This window comes from Dendrobates tinctorius, unplaced genomic scaffold, assembly GCF_039654945.1.
Source record: "Dendrobates tinctorius isolate UK_male_01 unplaced genomic scaffold, ASM3965494v1 ptg000127l, whole genome shotgun sequence".
In the NCBI taxonomy this organism is placed as follows: Eukaryota; Metazoa; Chordata; class Amphibia; order Anura; family Dendrobatidae; genus Dendrobates; species Dendrobates tinctorius.
Genome location: NW_027361795.1, coordinates 11,035,932 through 11,057,435, shown reverse-complemented (window position 1 = coordinate 11,057,435; position 21,504 = coordinate 11,035,932). Strand labels below are relative to the sequence as shown.

The following is a 21,504-nucleotide window of genomic DNA, read 5'->3' as shown; positions in this document are numbered from 1 at the left end:
TGCATCACCACGTTTTGAGAGCTATAGTTTTTCTATATTTTGGCCCACAGAATCATGTGAGGTCTTGTTTTTCTCTTCGCCACGACTGCACCCACTGAGAGAGGGGGTCCGCCCCTAGGAACAGGAAACCTACGGAGAGATGAAAGGGGCGGTCCCCCTCGCTCCCACAGTTGGTTTCCTGTTCCTAAGGGAACCTGTGGAGAGAAACTCACAAGAGTATACCTGGGCTGTGATGCTGCCTGTGCGGTTGCTGAGAGAACGGCAGGGGCTCCAGCACCAGAAGCAGCGTCAGGGGACTCCTTTGTCCAGCTCCCCCCTCAGCTGACAGGACGCCGTGAGGCCAGTATCCGGGTTGGCCGCCCTGGCTCAAAGGGAGAGCGCTGCAGGATGGGCCGGCGCTTGTCCGGATCTGCACAAGAATTGGCTGGATGAAGGTAAAAAAATGCGGTCCCCAAAGGCGCAAACGCTCTCCCCCGGAAGTGTTCAGGTTAACTTCCGGGGGTACCGAGGAGGCAAGAGGCTGCACCTGTACAGAGCGGCAGGGCCGCGTAGGCGCACACAGCGTGGCCGGGCCCGGAGGTGGTGAGCACACTTCCAGGTGAAGGGGGGAAAAAATGGTGGATGAGTTTCCGGCATTAAGAGGGGAAAATCCTGCATAAAAACGCCGGCCAGAGCCCTACTGATGTGCAACAATGGCATCCCCTAAAGATACTGCTGTGGAAGATGCAGCAGTGTCAGCACACAGCAGCCGCAGAAGGGGCAGTGGACGCTCTAAATAGAGCAGGTCCTCGATCAAAGGTGGAAAAGACAAGAAATCTGGTCACTCCACATCTCAGCCTGTGCCTTCACCTCCGCAGCCGGTATCATGTCGACAAAAGCTTCCCTGGGTGAGTGTTATTTATCCCACCTATTAAGCTGATAGCCCCCCCTTCTTTCTGTATACCCCTAGGCAAGAAGAACCGAAAAGTCCAAACATAAAGAATGCAACCTGTGTTCCCAGCCCCATCCGGAACAGCTATCCCAAAAGGATATGTCAAATATGCATCGGACATGCCCTGCAGGAAGAGTCCTCACTCCTCAGTAAGAACAGAGGATAATAGGCTGATGATCAGGGAAGAGTTGCAGGCCCTAAGAGGTTCGAGTAGTGTTAGAGAACTGAGGCCAAATTGGAAATATGACTCCCCGGGATCAGAACATTCCTCGAATATCGACGAAAGAGACTCAGATTCCTCCCGAGAATCTTTTTCTTCAGAGGGAGAGCAATATACATGTTTTCCAACCGATAGTATTAACAATCTTGTCACGTCGGTTCGGAAAACCATGGGACTTACGGACACTAAAGATCCCTAAACCCCTCAGGACATTATGTTTGCAGGACTCTCTGAGAAAGAGACGAGCATTCCCGTGATTCCCGCAGTAAAAGAGTTAGTTTAAAAAGGAATGGGAGAGACAAGGACAAAAAGGCCTTCCCTCAACATCTAAAAGACGTTATTCCTTTAATGACGAAGATCTGTCTACGCGGATAAAAGCCCCCAAAGTGGATGCAGCCGTAGCCTCCACCTTAAGGCGATCCTCGTTACCAGTAGAAGACTCAGGGACCCTACAGGACCCTCTAAACCGTAAAGCAAACTCACTTCTAAAAAGATCTTGGGAATCATGTACAGTGGCATTTAAGCCAGCCATGTCAGCTACATGTACGGCGAGATCCATGTTAGTTTGGTTAAATGATCTGGAAGATAGCATAAAAGCCGGCCTATCCAGAGTCAAATTAATATCCTCCATCCCTCTGATCAGAGGCGCGGCAGCCTTCTTGGCAGACGCCGCTGCTGATTCTATACGCCTAGCGGCCAAGTCAGCGGGGTTAACCAATGCAGCTCGTCGGGCCCTATGGTTAAAAGGATGGAAGGGTGACGCGCAGACCAAATCTAAACTCTACAGCCTACCATGCCAGTCTGAGTACCTGTTTGGCACAAAATTGGATGAGATTCTCACCAAGGCGGGTGAAAGGAAGAAGGGGATCCCTAATACTTATATTCCATCCTATAGGAAAGCCTTCCCAAAACCTTTATGTAGCATGAGGAAGAACTATAGAAACCAGGACCGCTGGCCCCACAAAGAAACCAAACAAAAAGGTGCCCTGTTCAGCAGACATCCCTTCAGAACTGAAGATAAGCCATGTTAATTCTGACCTGCCGGTGGGTGGCGGACTATCCTTTTTCTGCCAACAATGGAGGGGGATAACGTCCAACTCATGGGCCATTAGCTTTGTGACATCCGGCTTAACGTTAAGATTTGCCCGGGTCCCTCCAGACACCTTCCTATTGACTTCTCTAAACTCCCAATCTCAACAGGGGGCTTTGGAGTTGGAAATAAAAAGTCTGTTATCCAAACGAGTTCTAGTAGAGGTTCCAGCAGACCAAAGAGGAAAGGGGTTCTACTCCCCTCTATTTCTTGTGTCTAAGCCAGATGGTTCTTATAGGACCATAATAAATCTAAGAAAACTAAATACCCTTTTAGAAAACCAAACCTTCAAGATGGAGTCCATCCGATCAACCATGAAGCTTTTATTTCCCAGGTGCTTTGTCGGTCCTGAATCTCAAAGATGCGTATTACCATCTACCAATGTATATTGGGCATCAATAATACCTCCGTGTGGCAGTCGTGTTGGAAGGTCAAGTCTGTCATCTCCAGTACGCAGCAATGCCCTTCGGGCTGTCCGTGGCTCCCCGAGTCTTCACCAAATTAATATCAGAGGTTATATCGTATTTGAGATTAAAAGACACTCTTATAATCTCATACTTGGATGACCTACTGGTGGTTGGAAATTCTGCTTTACCGTGCCAACAATGTCTAGTTGATGTAATCTCTTCCTTACAGGATTTGGGATGGCTAATCAATTGCGAAAAATCTAGGCTGTGCCCGATAACCTGCAAAACATTCCTGGGCCGCCTTCTGGGCTCCGTAAGTCAGAGGTGCCTTCTCCTAGAAGCAAAGAAATTAGCAATAATTAATAAAGTATGGTCAGCAGTCAACAACCCCACAATATCCCTTAGACAGGGTAGGTCTCTTCTTGGCTCTCTAACATCATGTATCCCGGCACTCCCTAGCGCTCAGTTCCATACTAGACAGCTACAGAGGGCCATCCTGCAGGAAGAAGGAAGGTTAAAGGGTCGTTTAGAGGATTTAATGACCCTATCAGCAGAAGTAATTGAATCTCTGGCTTGGTGGCTAGAACCGGACCATCTCTCAGGAGGGGTTCCATGGGTAATAAAACCCTCAAAAATAATTTTTACAGATGCCAGTCCTATGGGGTGGGGAGCGCACCTGGGAGAACATGTAGTTCAGGGGCAGTGGTCTATCAGCGAAGCAGGTGACTCATCAAATGTAAGGGAATTAAAAGCCATTTATCATGCCATACATAAATTTCTTCCACAGTTGCGAGGGATCCTTGCGAGGGATCCATACAAGGGTGCTATCAGACAACATAACATCCATGGCATATATAAATCATCAAGGAGGAACAAGACCGGGAGTTCTCATATCTATTGCGGACAGAATCCTAACAATGGCCGAAAAACATCTCCTGTCCTTGTCGGCTCTGCACGTCAGGGGAGTAGACCACTCCAGAGCGGATTTCCTCAGCTGCCATACCCTGCACCAAGGAGAATGGGCACTAAGCCATTGCATTTTCAGAATAACAGAAATGGAGGGCATGCCAGAGATAGACCTTTTTGTGACAAGAAACAACAGACAAGTCAAAGGGTTCACTTCGTTATAGACGACGGACAACCCAGATATTCTCGACTTCCTTCAATCTCCATAGACCTTTCATCGGGTGTATGCATTTCCTCCAATGATAATCTTGCCAGTTAGTCATCAGGAAGATTGGGGGGAAGGGGTGAATGTAATTCTAATAGCCCCGTTTTGGCCCAAGAGACCATGGTTCTCTTGGCTCAGAGCCATGTCAATCTCAGACCCGTGGATTCTCCCTTGGGATCGAGACCTGATGTCTCAGGGGCCCTTCTGCCACCTCACGTGATGGGCTTGTGGCTGACAGCCTGGAATTTGAGCGGCAATTACTAAGACTAAGAGGTTTCTCGGAAAATCTAAATCGATACCCTCTTACAAACTAGAAAAGAGGCCACCACCAAAATTTATGTAAGAGTATGGTGAAAATTTCTTAGTTTACATTCAGTGGCCCTTTCCAAAGAAGTACCCTTTCCTGCTATTTTAGAGTTCCTACAGAAGGGGCGTGAGTTAGGTCTTTCGGTCAACAGCTTTAAAGTTTAAATATCGGCTCTAGGAGCCTTATATAATTACAATATTGCGAAGGACAAATGGGTAGCTCGCTTCGTTTCAGCGTGTCAAAGAGCAGACCTAGTGCATATACTCAAATACCGCCTTGGGATCTCAACTTGGTACTAGATGCTTTGACAGGGGCCCCATTTGAAAACTACACTCAGCCCCAATAAAATGTTTCCTTTAAAACGGCCTTATTAGTGACCCTTGTGTCGGCAAGAAGGGTAAGTGACATTCAGGCCTAATCGATAGATCCCCCCTTTCTATCAATATTTTAAGATAGAATAGTTCTGAAAACAAACCCTTCTTGCTTGCCTAAAATGTCTACTAGATTCCATAGATCTCAAGAGATTTTTCTTCCCTCCTTTTATAATAACCCCACTAATCAGGAAGAAGAAAGATTTCATACACTGGATGTGAAAAGGGCCATCCTAACATATTTAGATAGGACTAGACCCTGGAGGCAGAGCAGGGCTCTCTATATCTCCTTCCAGGGCTACAAGAAGAGATCTGGAATCAAGAAAGGTACGCTATCCCAATGGATTAGAGACTCAATTAATCTGGCGTACTCAACGAAAGGGCTGAAAGAGCGGATGTCTCCATCAAACTCATATGTAAGGCCGCAACTTGGTCTTCACCTACCACTTTTTACAGTCTCTACAGACTAGACTTATCTTCCTCTACCGAGTTAGTTTTTGGAAGATCAATTCTTGACACTGTGGTCCCCCACGGTGATTGTCTCTGGAAATCTCTGTGGGTGCTGTCGTGGCGAAGGGAAAAAAAAACTGATTACTTACCGGTAATTCTCTTTTATAGAGTCCACGACAGCACCCACTCTCTTCCCTCCCTAATGGTGGTTACACATAGTTCACTTGTAGTGGTGAATGGTGCATATACTTAGGTTGTATTGATTTAACTAACTACAGATAGAAGTATTTTGATAGCCTACTAAGACTGTAGTGGGCGGTTCCTCTCATTCTCTGTAATCCAACTGCGGGAGCGAGTGGGACCGCCCCTTTTATCTCTCTGTAGATTTCCTGTTCCTAGGGGCGGATCCCCTTTGTCAATGGGTGCTGTCGTGGACTCTATAAAAGAGCATTACCAGTAAGTAATCCATTTTTTTTGCTGGACGAGTTGACGTTTTTATTGTTACCATTTTCGGGCACTTGACATTTATTGATTGCTTTCTATTCTGATTTTTGGGAGGCAGAATGAACAAAAACCAGCAATTCTTGAATTTCTTTTGTGGGGCGTTTATACCGTTCCGTGTGTGGTAAAATTGCTAAAGCAGTTTTATTTTTTGGGTCAGTACGATTACAGCAATACCTCCATTTATATCTTTTCTTTTTGTGTTTTGGCTCATTTATACAATAAAACCCATTTTAGAGAAAAATAATTATTTTTGCATCACTTTATTCTGAGAGCTATAACTTTATTTTTCTGCTGATGGAGCTGTGTGGCGGCTTTTTTTTCATGGACAAGAGGACGTTTTCAGCAGTACCATGTTAATTTATATCTGTATTTTTGATTGCGTGTTATTCCACTTCTTGTTTGGCGGTATGATAAAGCATTGTAAAAGGGGTTAACTAGTGAGACAGTTTTAGAGGTCGGGTCGTTGCGGACGCTGCAATACCAAATATGTGTACTTTTATTTAGATTTTTTTTCATTCAAATATTTATTTGGTGATAGAATATGTAGATTTTTATTATTTTTTTAAAAATATTTTTACCTTTTTTTTGAAATTTTTTTTTTTTTACTTTTTTCTAACTTTTTTACTTTGTCCCAATATGGGACAATCATTTTTTGCAGGCTGATCGCTTCTATAGCATGCCGATGAAGCAGCATCTGCATGCCATAGAAGCTGTCAGCTCTGCACTGACAGAGAGACTTTCTGATCATGCACTGTGCATGATCAGCAAGTTTGCTAGGTCTGGTGACCCGGATTTCGTCATGACATGGCAATGATCGGGACCCCGCGTCACACCGCTGGGTCTCCGATCCAAAGGCAGAGCTTCTGGAATGAGCGATCGCGTTCGATAGCAGAATTTCGGGGGTTAAAGTGCCGGGAGCAATCCGTGACAGCTCCTGGCACATAGTGCTGTATGTCAGCTGTCTGTACCAGTTGACACCCGGCGGTGATCCCTCGCGCATCCCCCGTTTGCGTGACTGATCGCAACGACGTAATTTTCCGTCCATGATCAAATTGGCCCAGGTCACATGGACGAAATATTACGTCAGATGTCAGACCCTATCACAGTGATAAAAGCAACCAATAGGAAAAAGTCCCTATTGGTAGGTACCAGCTAGCAGATCTCAGTGGGCACACTACCCGCTATTAGGTGCGCCCGACTATGGCGGAGGTAACGGAGGATCTCTTGGGGGTAGGGCATCATTTCTCTCTCCTCTGACATGTATATCATATAGAGGCGTAAATAGGGTCTTATCCGGGATTCAAACAGTTTAACACATTAGATTGTACTCACGAAATGGAGCCAAAATATGGCTTATAACATTATTCGCAGCAGATTCGCAGGTTCACGGATGACCAACCAAAGGAAAAAAAGATTGGGTAAACATGGATTCACTCTGCGCTGCTTAATAACTGAGGGTCCGGACATATATCATATAGTATGTGGCTTTATTCAACGCGTTTCAATTTTCTCAGACTTCCTCATCAGGAAAATACCTGCTCAGGACACCGGCACCTGGCCCCCAGCGACGAGAGGTGAGTATGTAATTTTTTTTTTTTTTTTTCAATTGCAGGGACTGTGACTCGATTATAAGCCGAGGGGGTCTTTTTCAGCCCAAAAAGGGGGCTGAAAAGCTCGGCTTATACTAGAGTATATACGGTATATGTTTTTTTTAAAAAAGTGACGGACATAGACAGAAAAAAATATTTTATATTAAAAATACACAAAGAAATATTTTAATTGATATTTATTATGATAAAAGGGGGCCCCTCAATTAAACACAAAGGACAAAAAATTCAGAAATATGTCTGTGAATACGCACAATTGTGTAGTAAAAAAGTGCAATTTGCAAAAATATGAATCATAAAGTGCACATGATTAGTAACTAAAGTGCAAAAGAAGGAGGAATGATACAAGGAAAAAGGAAGGACGCTAGCCCTCAAATATAGTGCAACACATAAAGTGCAATAAGGACACCAAAGTCCACCTGTGAAAAAAGAGGGGTCTATACCGTTAAATTCGCTGGTCCCAACGTAGCGCATACCCCGATGCGCGTTTCGGAAGTGTATCCCTGACAAAGCTAGCTTCCTTGCTTTTTACCGACCTCAGTGTTGCGATCACCATTATTATCTGAATAACGGCAACTGCAAAAAAAAGTACAATTTCCCATTTAATTTCTCTTTCCTCTGATGTGATCGCACATCAGAGGAGAGAGAAATAGGGTCCCCTGATTTCCCCCCGGTACCTCCGGTGTTCCTGGACCCTCCTGCATCCCCAGGCTTTCCCCCGGCCGCCAGCGTCTTCCGGGAGAAAATGGTGGGCGCATGCACAATGCGCCTGCCGAGATCTGCCAGCTTGCACCCGGCAACAATAGTAAATTTTTCCTGTTGGTTCATTTTGATCACTGTGATAGGGTCTATCACAGTGATCAAAATAAAAAATAGTAAATCAAACCCCCGTTTATCACCCCCTTAGTTAGGTAAAATGATAAAATAAAAAAATGTTGGGCTAGAGTTAGGGTTAGGGTTGAACAAAAAACCTGACCTGCACCACCATATAGTATTAATAGGTGCCAACTGCAATGAATACATTTCTTGCAAAAAAGGAGGAACGCAGCAGTACTCTGTAGAGACCAATACACATGTGAACACAGAATCTATCATAATTGCTGAGTAAACTGTAAAAAAAAAAATTAAAAATTACTTACAAAAGTGAAGGTTCTTGGCGCATAAATTGGCCAATTCATGTGAGCCCATCAACCATGATAAAGTGACACATCTCTGATGGGTTCTAGCCTCTAATAAATGCCTCTCTTGTGCTACAAAAGTCTACAGTGTGAATGGGCAAACGTGCCTCTCCTGGGTTACAAACTTGCAAATTAAAGTAAGCTGTTAGGAACCAGAGTTGATTATAGACACCCTTGGGCTGATGGGTGGGGTGCAGAGTCAGAAAGGAGGAGGTGGTAACCTTCAATGGATAACTGCATAGAACAAAAAAACCTGACCTGCACCTCCATATTGCATTGACAGTTGCCAACTGCAATGAATAAATTTCTTGCAAAAAGGAGGAACGCAGCAGCATTCTGTAGAGACCAATACACATGCGAACACAGAATCTATCATAATAGAGTTAGAGTGGGCTGAGGTTAAGGTTAGGGGTTTGTTTTGGGTTTACGGTTGGGATTAAGGTTAGGAGTGTGTTGGGGTTAGGGGTGGGTTGGATTAGAGTTAGGGGTGTGGTTGGGGTTAGGTGTGTGGTTAGGATTATGCTTAGGGTTAAGGTTAGGGGTGTGTTGGGGTTAAGCTTGTGTTGGAGTTCGGATTAGGGTTAGCGGTGTGTTGGGGTTAGGGGTGTGTTGTCGTTGGAGTTAAACGGTGGATCCCCACCCAATTCTAGGTACATCAGGGGGTCTCCAAACATGACATGATGCCCCCATTGATTCCAGCCAATTTTGTGTTCAAAATGTCAAACGGTGCTCCCTCCATTCTTAGCCCTGCCATGCTGCCAAACAATGACTTTCCCCCACATACGGGGTATTGGCGTACTCAGGAAAAATTGCACAACAAATTTTGTGGTCCATTTTCTCCTGATACCCTTGTGAAAATAAAAAAAATTTGGTTCTAAAGTAAACTTTTCGTGGAAAAAGTAAAATGTTCATTTTTTTCCTTCCACATTGCTTTAGTTCTCGTGAAGCATCTGAAGAGTTAATAAACCTCTTGAATGTGGTTTTGAGCACCTTGAAGGGGGGAAAAGTTTTTAGAATGGTGTCACTTTTGGGTATTTTTTTATCATATTGACCCCCCAAAGTCATTTCAAATGTGAGGTGGTCCCTAAAAAAAAATGGTATTGTAAATTCGGTTGGAAAAATGAGAAATCGCTGGTCGACTTTTAACCCTTATAATGTCCTAACAAAAAAAAGTTTACAAAATTGTGCTCGTGTAACCGTGTAAAGTTGACATGTGGGAAATGTTATTTATTAACCATTTTGTGTAATACGACTCTGATTTAAGGGCACAAAAATTAAGTTTGAAAATTGCAACATTTGCTAAATTTTTGCCAAATCTTTTCATGGCCAAGCTTGAAAGCGACCTTTTGTCCTCATGCCCCATCAGGCCCCTGGCCTACTACCGCTTCATTGATGATATTTTAATCATCTGGACGGAGTCTGAGCAACAGCTAAAGATGTTCCACGAACAGTTTAATCAATTTCAGCCCACCATCAATTTAACACTCAACTACTCCAGCACTGAGATTAACTTTTTGGACACCATCATTAAGCTAAAAAACAATGAAATAGAGACATCCCTGTATCAAAAGCCAATCGATCATCCAACATACCTTAAATGGGACAGTTTCCATCCAAAACACATAAAGAACTCTATTATCTATAGCCAAGCCATCAGATACAATCGTATATGTTCCAACCCCACGGACAAACACCTTGGTCGCCTCAAAAAGACCTTTTTGAATCAGGGCTACCATCCAAGAACAATTGAAAACCAAATTACAAGGGCCACCAGAATGTCAAGGAATCACCTGCTACATTACAAAGCTAAAGAAGAAAATAACCGGGTGCCTCTAGTAGTCACCTACAACCCAAATCTGGAAGTGCTAAGGGGAGCTGCACGGAAATTACAACCTTTACTACAAAAAGATGCCCGATTTACAATCCATTTTTCCAGACCCCCCACTAGTGTGCTTTAGGCAGCCCCCAAATCTAAGAAGCATCATTGTCAGAAGCTCCCTGTCCTCTCCTACAGCTGGAGGAACCTTTCCTTGCAACCAGAAAAAATGTAAAACCTGTCCATCTATAATGACCACGGACAAGGTAAAGATCCCCAACTCACATCAGGACTACAAGATCTCAGGTACTTTCAGCTGCATTACATCTAATGTGGTGTACTTAATTATTTGTACTAAATGTCCATCTGGGGGTCTGTATGTGGGGGAGACAGGGCAAAAGCTTAGAACAAGGATGAATGCTTATCGTCACACAATAAGAGAAAAAAGAATGGATCTACCTGTGGCAAAACATTTTTGTATGATGGACCACAACATCAGGGATATGAAATTACCTTTATTGAAAGCTAACTTTACATCTCAGAGAGAGAGAAGAGTCTGTGAGTATAAATTTATGACGACCTTTGACACTCTCAATGCTGGAATGAATGTGTTGCATGGATTTATGTCTTTTTACATCAATTAAGGAATTTGCTCCTAAGACCTCGTGCGGGCATCACAACACATTAGGAGACCCCAATCAGAGGACAATAAAACATCCGGACTCCTTATCTATGAACTGTTCCAATATTTATGTCCAATATTTATGTCTATCCCTCTCCCATAATGATAATTCTGATTCCCGTCACTTGTCTCATCTATTGCATTTTTCTGTGCTGTATTGTGCATAAATATGTGACTCTTCAGATTTTGTATTAGTCTAGCCTGATGAAGAGACCTGAGTAGTCTCGAAAGCTTGCAATTTTTTACCATCTTTTCAGTTAGCCATTAAAAGGTATCAACCACTGAGGTCTCTCAATTCTGAATATTTTTCTATCTACTGGCTAACACGGTACAAAGATATACATCTTTCTAGCCAAATTTCTGTTTTTTCCATAAATAAACGCAAGTTATATCAAAGAAATTTTACCACTAACTTGAAGTGCAATATGTCACAAAAAAACAATCTCAGAATCAATAGGATCCATTGAAGCATTCCAGAGTTATAACCTTATAAGGGGACAGTGGTCAGAATTGCAAAAATTGTCCTGGTCATTAAGTACCAAATTGGCTCTGTAGTTAAGGAGTTAAGATGTATTTATAACTGTTTAATTAAAACTGACTAAAAAGCTTGGAAAAATGTTCTGTTTTTCTTATAGTAAATCATAATCCCGGTCGCATTATCGTAACGTTAACGCCAGGGGTAACTGAGGTAAGACATTTGCTAACTTGCTCTTCTTGCATTACACTGCAGAAAGCTTCATTATTATATTAGGATTATTATATGTATTACAGGATACAAGTGAGGACAAAACCAATAAAGGAGAAAGTCCGGAACAAAATGACAAGCCTTCACAAAATTGTGAGAAGCCATCAAAGGACACTACAAAGCTAGAGAGTGTTAAAAAAGATGACGACGTTGAAGCAGATAGTATAGAAATCCTAAGCTCACCTTCTAATCAGATACATGAAACACTAACTGCTTCTAACATAAAGACAGAGCTCACTGAATGCAAGGTATGTAGTTTTCATCTTAAAGCCAGCAGTCCTAAAAGCTCTTAAACCCTCAATGAGCACAATATGTTTTGTACGGCGGCCATGGACTGGATATAATCAACAACGCTGTCTTTTCATGGCATTTCTGTAGGATTAGATCACGATGCAAGCAGTGGTGAAATCCCTGTGAGCCAGCTGTAAACTTCTGGAGCATGGGAAAAATAAGCCGTGAAAATATACAATACATCTTCGATTTAATAAATGGGTTTAAATATACAGCTTTGGCAAAAATTAAGAGACCATTGCAACATTTTCAGTTTGTCTGATTTTTCTCTGTATACATATATTTTTGTGTAAAATGTAAATTGCTCTTTTATTCTATAAACTACAGACAACATATCTTCGAATTTCCAAGCACTAAATTTTCTATTTATTTTCAGAAAATAAGAAATGGTCAAAAGAACAAAAAAAAATGCAGTGCTTGCAGACCTCAAATAATGCTAAGAAAACAAGTTCATAATCATTTAGAAACAACAATACTAATGTTATAACTCAGGAAGAGTTCAGAAATCAATATTTTGTGGAGTAACCAGGATTTTTAATCAAAGCTTTCATGCATCTTGGCATGCTTTCCACCAGTCTTTCACATTGCTTTTGGGTGACCTTATGCCACTCCTGGTACAAAAATGTAAGCAGTTCTTCTTTATTTGATGGCTTGTGACTATCCATCTTCCTCTTGATTACATTCCAGAGGTTTTCAATGGGGTTCAGGACTGGATATTGGGCTAACCATGACAGGGATTTGATGTGGTGGTCCTTCATCCACACATTTATAGGAAAGATGCTGAAAGACCCGGTCTGCAGGGAGCAAAGGACAGGATTATATTGATGCAAAAAATTCTTCATTTATTAACCCCTTCGTGACCCAGCCTATTTTGACCTTAATGACCTGGCCATTTTTTTGCAATTCTGACCAGTATCCCTTTATGAGGTAGTAACTCAGGAACGCTGCAACAGATCCTAGCAATTCTGAGATTGTTTTTTCGTGACACATTGGGCTTCATTTTAGTGGTAAATTTAGGTCGATAATTTTTGCATTTATTTATGAAAAAAACGGAGATTTGGCGAAAATTTTGAAAATTTTGCAATTTTCAAATTTTGAATTTTTTGCAATTTTCAAATTTTGAATTTTTATTCTATTAAACCAGAGAGTTATGTGACACACAATAGTTAAATAACATTTCCCACATGTCTACTTTACATCAGCACAATTTTGGAAGCAAATTTTTTTTGTTGTTAGGAAGTTATAAGGGTTAAAAGTTGACCAGCGATTTCACATTTTTACAACAAAATTTACAAAACCATTTTTTTAGGGACCACCTCACATTTGAAGTCACTTTGAGGGGGTCTATGTGGCAGAAAATACCAAAAAGTGACACCATACTAAAAAAACTGCACCCCTCAAGCTACTCAAAATTACATTCAAGAAGATTATTAACCCATCAGGTGCTTCACAGGAACTAAAGCAACGTGGAAGGAAAAAATGGACATTTTAATTTTTCCAACAAAAATTTTCTCTTGGCATCAATTTTTTCATTTTCACATGGGCAACAGGATAAAATGGATCCTAAAATTTGTTGGGCAATTTCTCCTGAGTACACCGATACCTCATATGTGGTCATAAACCACTGTTTGGGCGCACGGTAGGGCCCAAAAGGGAAGGAGCGCCATTTGACTTTTTGAATGGAAAATTGGCTCCAATCGTTAGCGGACACCATGTCGCGTTTGGAGAGTCCCTGTGTGCCTAAACAGTGAAAAACACTCCACAATGACACCATTTTGGAAACTAGACCCCTTAAGGAACTTATCTAGATGTGTGGTGAGCACTTTGAACCCCAAAGTGCTTCACAGAAGTTTATAACGCAGAGCAGTGAAAATAAAAAGTCATTTTTTTTTTAGCCTGCAATTTTTTATTTTCACAAGAGTAACAGGAGAAATTGGACCCCAAAAGTTGTTGTCCAGTTTGTCCTGAGTACGCTGGTACCCCATATCTGGGGGGTACCATTGTTTGGGCACATGTCAGGTCTCGGAAGGGAAGTAGTGACGTTTTGAAATGCCGACTTGATGGAATGGTCTGCGGACGTCATTTCGTTTGCAGAGCCCCTGATGTGCCTAAACAGTAGAAACCCCCCACAAGTGACCCCATTTTGGAAACTAGGCCTCCCAAGGAACTTATCTAGATGTGTTGTGAGCACTTTGAATCCCCCAAGTGCTTCACAGAAATTTATAACGCAGAGCAGTGAAAATAAGAAAATCATTTTTTTTCCACAAAAATAATTTTTTAGCCCCCAATTTTTTATTTTCCCAAGGGTAACAGGAGAAATTAGACCCCCAAAGTTTTTGTGCAAATACATCGGGAGCAACAGCAGGACTTGAGGGTACCGGGGGGAGAGGAGGGAAGGCGGAACAGATGATGACAGCGGCGGCAGATCGCCACTGTCACTCTGGCGGGGGCCGATCGCCCCTGTCAGTTAGTGGGGCGGGTCAGATCTCTGTTACCAGCCATGGCAGATGCTATTGCAGCATCGGCCATGGCTGGATTATAATATTTCATCAAATTTCATTGATGAAATATTACTATCGCTCTGATTGGCTGTTTCACTTTCAACAGCCAATCAGAGCGATCGTAGTCACAGGGGGGTGAAGCCACCCCCCCTGGGGTGAAGTAGAAAGGGTCCTTTGCCTGCTAGTCGGGTGACCTTTCAGTGACCACGGTCACCCGACCCACAAGGGGCCTATCAATTCATGACGCCACACAGGCGTCACAGGTCGGATTGGCACTGACTTTAATGACGCCTACGTGGCGTCAAAGGATGGGAAAGGGTTAAAGAAACAATTGGAATTTGAGTCCTCAACGCGTTTCAACAGAATAGATCCGTCTTCCTCAGGTGGCAGGTTTAGTGCTATAGTTAGGGTTACTGTTGGTGTTATTACTTTAGTTAGGGTTACGGTTAGGGTTGCTGTTAGGGTTAGGCTAAAGTTATGGTTACTGTTAGGGTTACTGTTGGTTAGGGTTATTGTTAGGCTAAAGTTAGGGTTATTGTTAGGCTAAAGTTAGGGTTAAGCTAAAGCTAGGGCTAAGGTTAGGCTAAAGTTAATGATAGGGTTGGGGCTAAAGCTTAGGTTAGGATTGAGGCTAAAATTAGGGTTAGAGTTGGGACTAGTGTTAGGGTTGGGGTTAGGGTTGTGGTTAGGGTTATGGTTGGGATTCCACTGCTTACTCATATTAGGAGCTCTGCAAACACAACATGACGCCCGCACACCATTCCATCAAAGTCTGCATTCCAAAACCGAGCTCCTTCCCTTCCGAGCTCTGCCATGCGCCCAAACAGTGGTTCCCCCCACATATGGGGTACCAGCATACTCAGGACAAATTGGACAACAACTTTTGCGGTCCAATTTCTCCTGTTACCCTTGTGAAAATAAAAAATTGGGCGCTAAAAGATCATTTTTGTGGAAAATTTTTTATTTTTATTTTCACGACTCTGCATTATAAACTTTACTGTAACACTTGGGGGTTCAATGTGCTCACAACACATCTAGATAAGTTCCTTGGGGGTCTGGTTTCCCAAATGGGGTCACTGGTGGGTGATTTCTAATGTTTAGGCACATCAGGGGCTCTGCAAACGCAACATAACACCCGCAGACCATTCCATCAAAGTCTGCATTCGAGAACGTCACTACTTCCCTTCCGAGCCCCACCATGTGCCCAAACAGTAGTTTTCTCCCACATATGTGGTACCAGCGTGCTCAGACCAAATTGGATAACAACTTTTGGAGTCCAATTTCTCCTGTTACCCTTGTGAAAATAAAAAAATAATAAGGGCATCATTTTTGTGGGGGAAAAAAAGATTTTTTTTATCTTCACTGTTCTACATTATAAACTTTAGGGAAACACTTGGGGGTACAAAGTGGCCACCTCACATCTAGATAAGTTCCTTGAGTGGTTTAGTTTCCAAATGGGGTCACTTGTGGGGGGTTTCCACTGTTTAGGTACATCAGGGGCTCTCCAAATGCGACATGGCATCCAATCTCAAAGTCAAACGTCGCTCCTTCCTTTCTGAGCTCTGCCGTGTGCCCAAACAGTGGTTTAGCCCCACAATTTTGTGGTTCATTTTCTTTTTTTAAACTTGTGAAAATAAAAAAAATTGGTTCTGAAGTAAAATATTTGAAAAAAAGTTAATTTTTTTTTTTTCCTTCCACATTCCATTCATACATGTGAAGCACCTGAAGGGTTAATAAACTCCTTGAATGTGGTTTTGAGTACCATGAGGTGTGCAGTTTTTAGAATGGTGTCACTTTTGGGTATTTTCTGTCATATTGACCCCCCCCCCCAACTCAAAATGTTTAAAATGTGAGGTGGTCCCTAAAAAAAAAAAAAAATGATTTTGTAAATTTTGTTGTGAAAATGAGAAATCGCTGGTCAACTTTTAACCCTTATAACTCCCTAATAAATAAATTTTGTTTCCAAAATTGTATGGCTGTAAAGTAGATATGTGGGAAATGTTATTTATTAACTATTTTGTGCGATGTGACTCTGATTTAAGGGCATAAAAATTAAAAGTTTGAAAATTGTGAAATTTTCAAAATTATCGCCAAATTTCCAATTTATTTTTTTTTTTAAAAAACCGCAAGTCATGTCAAAGAAATTTTGCCACTATCATGAAGTTCAATATGTCACGAGAAAACATTGTCAGAATCACCAGGATCCATTGAAGCGTTCTAGAGTTATTGTAGAATCTATTTTTATTGAAAAAGAATAGACAAAGGTAACATACAAGGCAGCAAACATTATACACCCAGCTGTACAAGGATGCAGAATAAACAGTCTCGTATAAAACCGACCCATCTTCTGTGACAAGTGCTCGCGTCGTTTCAATGGGTTGAATGTTGGTTTATATTCATGTGCACTACCATCTACCAGAATCAGACCAAGAGAAGACATTATAGGTTGATAGACCTATCTAAATAAACATGCATTATACCGTATTTTTCGCTTTATAAGACGCTCCGGATTATAAGACGCACCACAAGTTTTGAGGAGAAAAATAAGAAAAAAATATTTTTTAATAAAATGGTGGTGCCTCTTATAATCCTTGCATCTTATTGCTTACCGGGGTTGGTGGCTGCGGTGTAGAGGGGTCCCAGGCTCGCTGCTGGAGGAGGCAGGCATGGAGTGATGCTGCAGGCCGCATTCAGGGATGAGGGGGGGCTCCGATGTGTGCTGTTGCTGCTGCAGAGTCTTGTGCTGGTGTCAGGTTTCTCCACTTGTCCGGCGGTTGGAGGCCGGTGCTGCGGGTGCTCCGGTGCGGCGTTGTGTGCCCATCGATGCCCGGGGCTCTGCCGACATTGTTTGACAGACCAGAGCCCCAGCATTTCCTTGGTTCCCTGTATATGTGCGCTGAAGTGCCGGTAAAAAAAAAAATGGCCGCCGGCGCATGCGCAGATGGGATCTCGGGACCAGTTCTCGAGAGATGAGATCTGAAATCTCATCTCTCGAGAGCTGGGTCCCGAGATCCCATCTGCGCACGCGCGGCGGCCATTTTTTTGCAGGCACCACCGCGCGCACACAGGGAACCCAGGGAAAATGGCCGCCGGCGCGTGCGCAGATGGGATCTCGGGACCCACCTCTCGAGAGATGAGATTTCAAATCTCATCTCTCGAGAACTGGGTCCCGAGATCCCATCTGCGCACGCGCCGGCGGCCATCTTTTTACCGGCACACAGGGAACTGAGGAAATGCCGGGGCTCTGGCCTGTCGCACAATGTTGGCAGAGCCCCGGGCATCGACGGGCACACAACGCGGCACCGGACACACCCGCAGCAGCGGCCAGCAACCGCCGGACGCCCCGATCACAGCCTAGGTAAGGCATGTCCGCTTTGTAAGACGCACCCCTGTTTTCCCCCCAAATTTTGGGGAAAAAAAGTGCGTCTTACAAAGCGGAAAATACGGTACATTTCTTACTTATATGCATTGGAACAGGCTTGAGAGTTGTCATTCCTCCCCAGATATCATCTGGCATATTGGTAATATAGATGGACCAGCGTAAGCTGACAATAGTTACAGACATACACAACGACATCCTTACATGTAACAGCAAAGGTGAATTTCAGAAGAAGGATAAAAAGAGACAGAAAAGGAAGGGCAAAGAACACGAAGGAAATTAGGGTGGGACACTTAGGGGGTAATAGTAAAAAGAAAAAAAGGGGGGGAGGGAAACGGACACCAGTCCTCCGAGCCGACCTCTAAGAAGCCTCCTCGACCAGCTGAGATAGTCCGGTAGTTTCCTTGAACAAGATCCAAGGTTGCCACACGCGGATCACGCGGGTGTTGTCCCCTTCCAATTCAGCCTTCAGTTCTTCCATACGGAAGATGTCTGTGAATTCCGACACCCATTCCGCCATAGTTGGCGGTATTGCTGTGCGCCAATGCCGTGGGATTACCATGCGTGCCGCGGTAATAGAAAATTGGAGGAGGCACTGCTTCTGATTGGATATGGGACCCGGGAGGATCGAGAGGATGGCAATTTGCGGGGAGGAGGGAACATATTCTCCAGAAATTCTATGATAAGCCAAGAACACCCTCTTCCAGAAGGGTCGTATAGCGGGGCACTGCCACCATATATGAAATAGTGTGCCTCTCTCGGTTCCACACCGCAAACAGGTGTCATCTACCGACGGAAAAATAGACTTTAGTCTGACGGGGGACAGATACCATCTGGTCAGTATCTTAAAATTTTTCTCCTGTGCGCCCCCAGCCGGGGACATTTTGTGTGTGAAAAGGTAAGCTTTGTCAAGGTCCTCAGCAGAAAATTTACATCCCATCTCTTCTTCCTATGCCCGCATGTAACTCGGGACCGCTTCCGAATCCCCGCCGTGGAATTCCTTGTATAAGAGAGAAATCAGATGAGAGGGAGGGTCTTGCTGCTGTAGTAAATTTTCCAATCGTGTCGTGGGGGGGCGAGAAGTGCGGTCACCCGTTTGTCTCCGGATAAACGACCTCAGCTGATTGTATTCCATCCAGGAGAGCGTCTTAGTGGGAAACAGTTCCCGTAGGGTCTCCAAAGATGAAATATCTCCTCCCACCAAAACCTGACTCAGGCGTAAGTCAGTACTGATATGCCAACCTAAAAATTGGTCTCTAAAACAACCAGGAGGAAAATCTGGGTTACCAAAAATTGGTGCCAACGGGTTCAGGGCGCTAATCAATGTCTTTTTAATTTTCATGCGGTTCCAAAGCCGTAGGGCCTCTCGCGCCAGAAAGCCTGTGGATCCCTCAGAGTCATTTGCATTAAAGTCATAGCTTCGAATCCATGGGAGGTGTCGCAGAGGGATATTAAAGGATGTCTGTTCTAGATGAACCCATTGCTTAGAACGGTGGCCGAATTGCCAATCGAATAGACGTGCAAGTAAGGAGGCCCTATGGTAGAGTTCCAAGTCAGGGAGGCCCGCACCGCCTCTGGACTTCGGTGTTGTCAGAATGGTGTACTTTAAACGGGGCTTAGAAGTCTGCCAAATAAAGCGGGTCAATGCAGATCTAACGGTCTGGAAGAATGCCTTCAGTGGTACGATCGGGACCGCCTGGAACAGGTATAAAAACCTGGGAAGAACATCCATCTTAAACGAATTCATCCTGCCAAACCACGAGATATTCTTTCGTCCGTATTCTCTCAAACGTTTCAGAGTCGATTCTAGGAGGGGCAAATAGTTTAATTTGTAAAGGTCAGTCATATCGGTAGGAATTTGAACACCCAAATATTGAATAGCTCCATATTTCCAACGGAAGGGGAAATTCCCCATGATCCTCACAAGTTCTGCTTGTCCCAGGGATATGTTAAGGGCTTCGGTATTCTGAAAATTAATTTTAAAATTGCTGACTGCTCCATATTTTTGAAACTCCACCATCAACGATGGGAGGGTAATGTGCGGCCGAGATACGTACAGTAGGAGATCATCTGCATATAGAGAGACCTTATAATGAGTGCGGTCCACCCATAGACCATGCACACTGGGATTCCCTCTAATTGCCACCGCTAAATGTTCCATAACTACCGTGTATAGTAGGGGCGACAGAGGGCAGCCCTGTCGTGTGCCGTTCCCGATGGTTATAGAGTCTGACACTGCACCATTGACCCTAACCCTCGCCGAAGGGCCAGAATATAGAGCCGCCATCCTATGTAGGAAACGGTTCCCTTGGCCTGTCTGTCGTAGGGCCGAAAACATGAAACCCCAGTGTACACGGTCAAAGGCCTTCTCCGCATCAATCGACAGCAAAGACATCGGCTTGTGTTTTAATTTAGCATGTGCAGTCAAAATGAGGGTCTTGTCTATCCCATCTCTTGTTTCTCTCCCCTGCACAAACCTCACCTGGTCCGAATGTACAACTAAAGGTAGAAGGGGAGCTAATTGATTAGCTAGAATTTTCGCGTAAAGTTTTACATCAATGTTAATAAGAGATATTGGGCGATAATTGGTCACTACCGTGGGATCCTTCCCTGGCTTCGGTATTACTGTAATGAATGCCTCTAAGGATTGTGGGGCGAACGGGGAGTCGCTCGCGATGGAGTTAAAGACCAACGTCATAATGGGATTAAGTTGCTCTCGAAACATCTTGTAAAAATTAGGGGAGAAACCGTCCGGTCCCGGGCTTTTACCAGCTGGGGTGTTCTGAATGACCTCGTCAACCTCTTCGGTTATAAGATCAGTGTCCAATAGTGTCGTTAAGTCTGCAGTCAGTGTCGGGAGGGCGGTGTCCTGTATGTAAGATTCTATTTGCGGTTGAAGGTCCAGGGGCGATTGAGGGGGGGCTAACTCGGTTAATATTGTACAATGTATGATAATAACGTCGCAATATGTCAAGAATTTCCTTTGGATTCGACGTCTGACCCCGTTGCCGTTGGAGGGATGGGATGTATGTGGTCTGACACCGTGGGTGTAGAAATCTAGCTAGTAGGCGTCCACATTTATTAGCTTGGCCGTATAGAATATTTTTAAAGCGAGTTCTACGATGACGAGATTTCTCTTTTAGCAGGGATTTCAGGTCATCTCTGCATTTGATCAAGTCAGTCTGCGTCCCTGCCCCCATATCATTCTTATGTTTCGCCTCCAGGGATACTATTTTTTCCGTGAGGTCCACAATTTCCTTATTCATTTGTTTCAGGCGAGAACCATGTTTAATTAGTACCCCTCTAAGAACGCATTTAAGGGTTTCCCATTTAATAGGCATAGCAGTAGTATCGTGTGCGTGATCTTGTAAAAATGCTGCTATGGTTGCCCTAACGACTGCCACACATGTAGCAGTCGTTTAAAAGATTATCATTCAATCTCCACGTCCACTGGCGCATCACCGAGTCCGGAGGACTGATGTCCAAAAAGATTGGAGCGTGATCCGACCACAGGAAGCTTCCAATGGACAGTTTCGGGTCCCAAGCCAACGCACAGTGACTAAGGAGAAAGATATCTATTCTGCCATATGAGTTATGTAGCGTGGAGAAGAACGTATAATCCTTCATGTTGGGGTTAAGAAGCCTCCAAACATCGGTGAGGCGCAGATCGTGAAGGTCTCTTTTCAAAGAGGACAACTGACGAAGAGAGAGAGAGGATTTTGCCGCCGTGGAATCCATTGTCGGATTAAGAGTGAGGTTAAAGTCTCCCCCAAGTATAACAACCCCTTCAGCGAAATCCGCCACTGTCTTCAAAAAAGACCTAGTAGCTTGAATTTAGTCCCGGCTGGGGGCAT

The 21,504-nt window shown here is 43.7% G+C and overlaps 1 protein-coding gene across 4 annotated transcripts in view; it reads left to right on the top strand.

Annotated features, from left to right (window-relative positions):
- LOC141047417 (uncharacterized) overlaps window positions 1–21,504 on the top strand; it is a 143,343-nt gene that overhangs the window by 96,981 nt on the left and 24,858 nt on the right. For all 4 annotated transcript variants that reach the window (XM_073542498.1, XM_073542500.1, XM_073542499.1 and 1 more), the window contains 2 exons: window positions 11,370–11,422; window positions 11,506–11,727. In XM_073542498.1, the coding sequence (XP_073398599.1) occupies window positions 11,370–11,422; window positions 11,506–11,727 (275 nt within the window). The remainder of the gene's footprint in view (window positions 1–11,369; window positions 11,423–11,505; window positions 11,728–21,504) is intronic.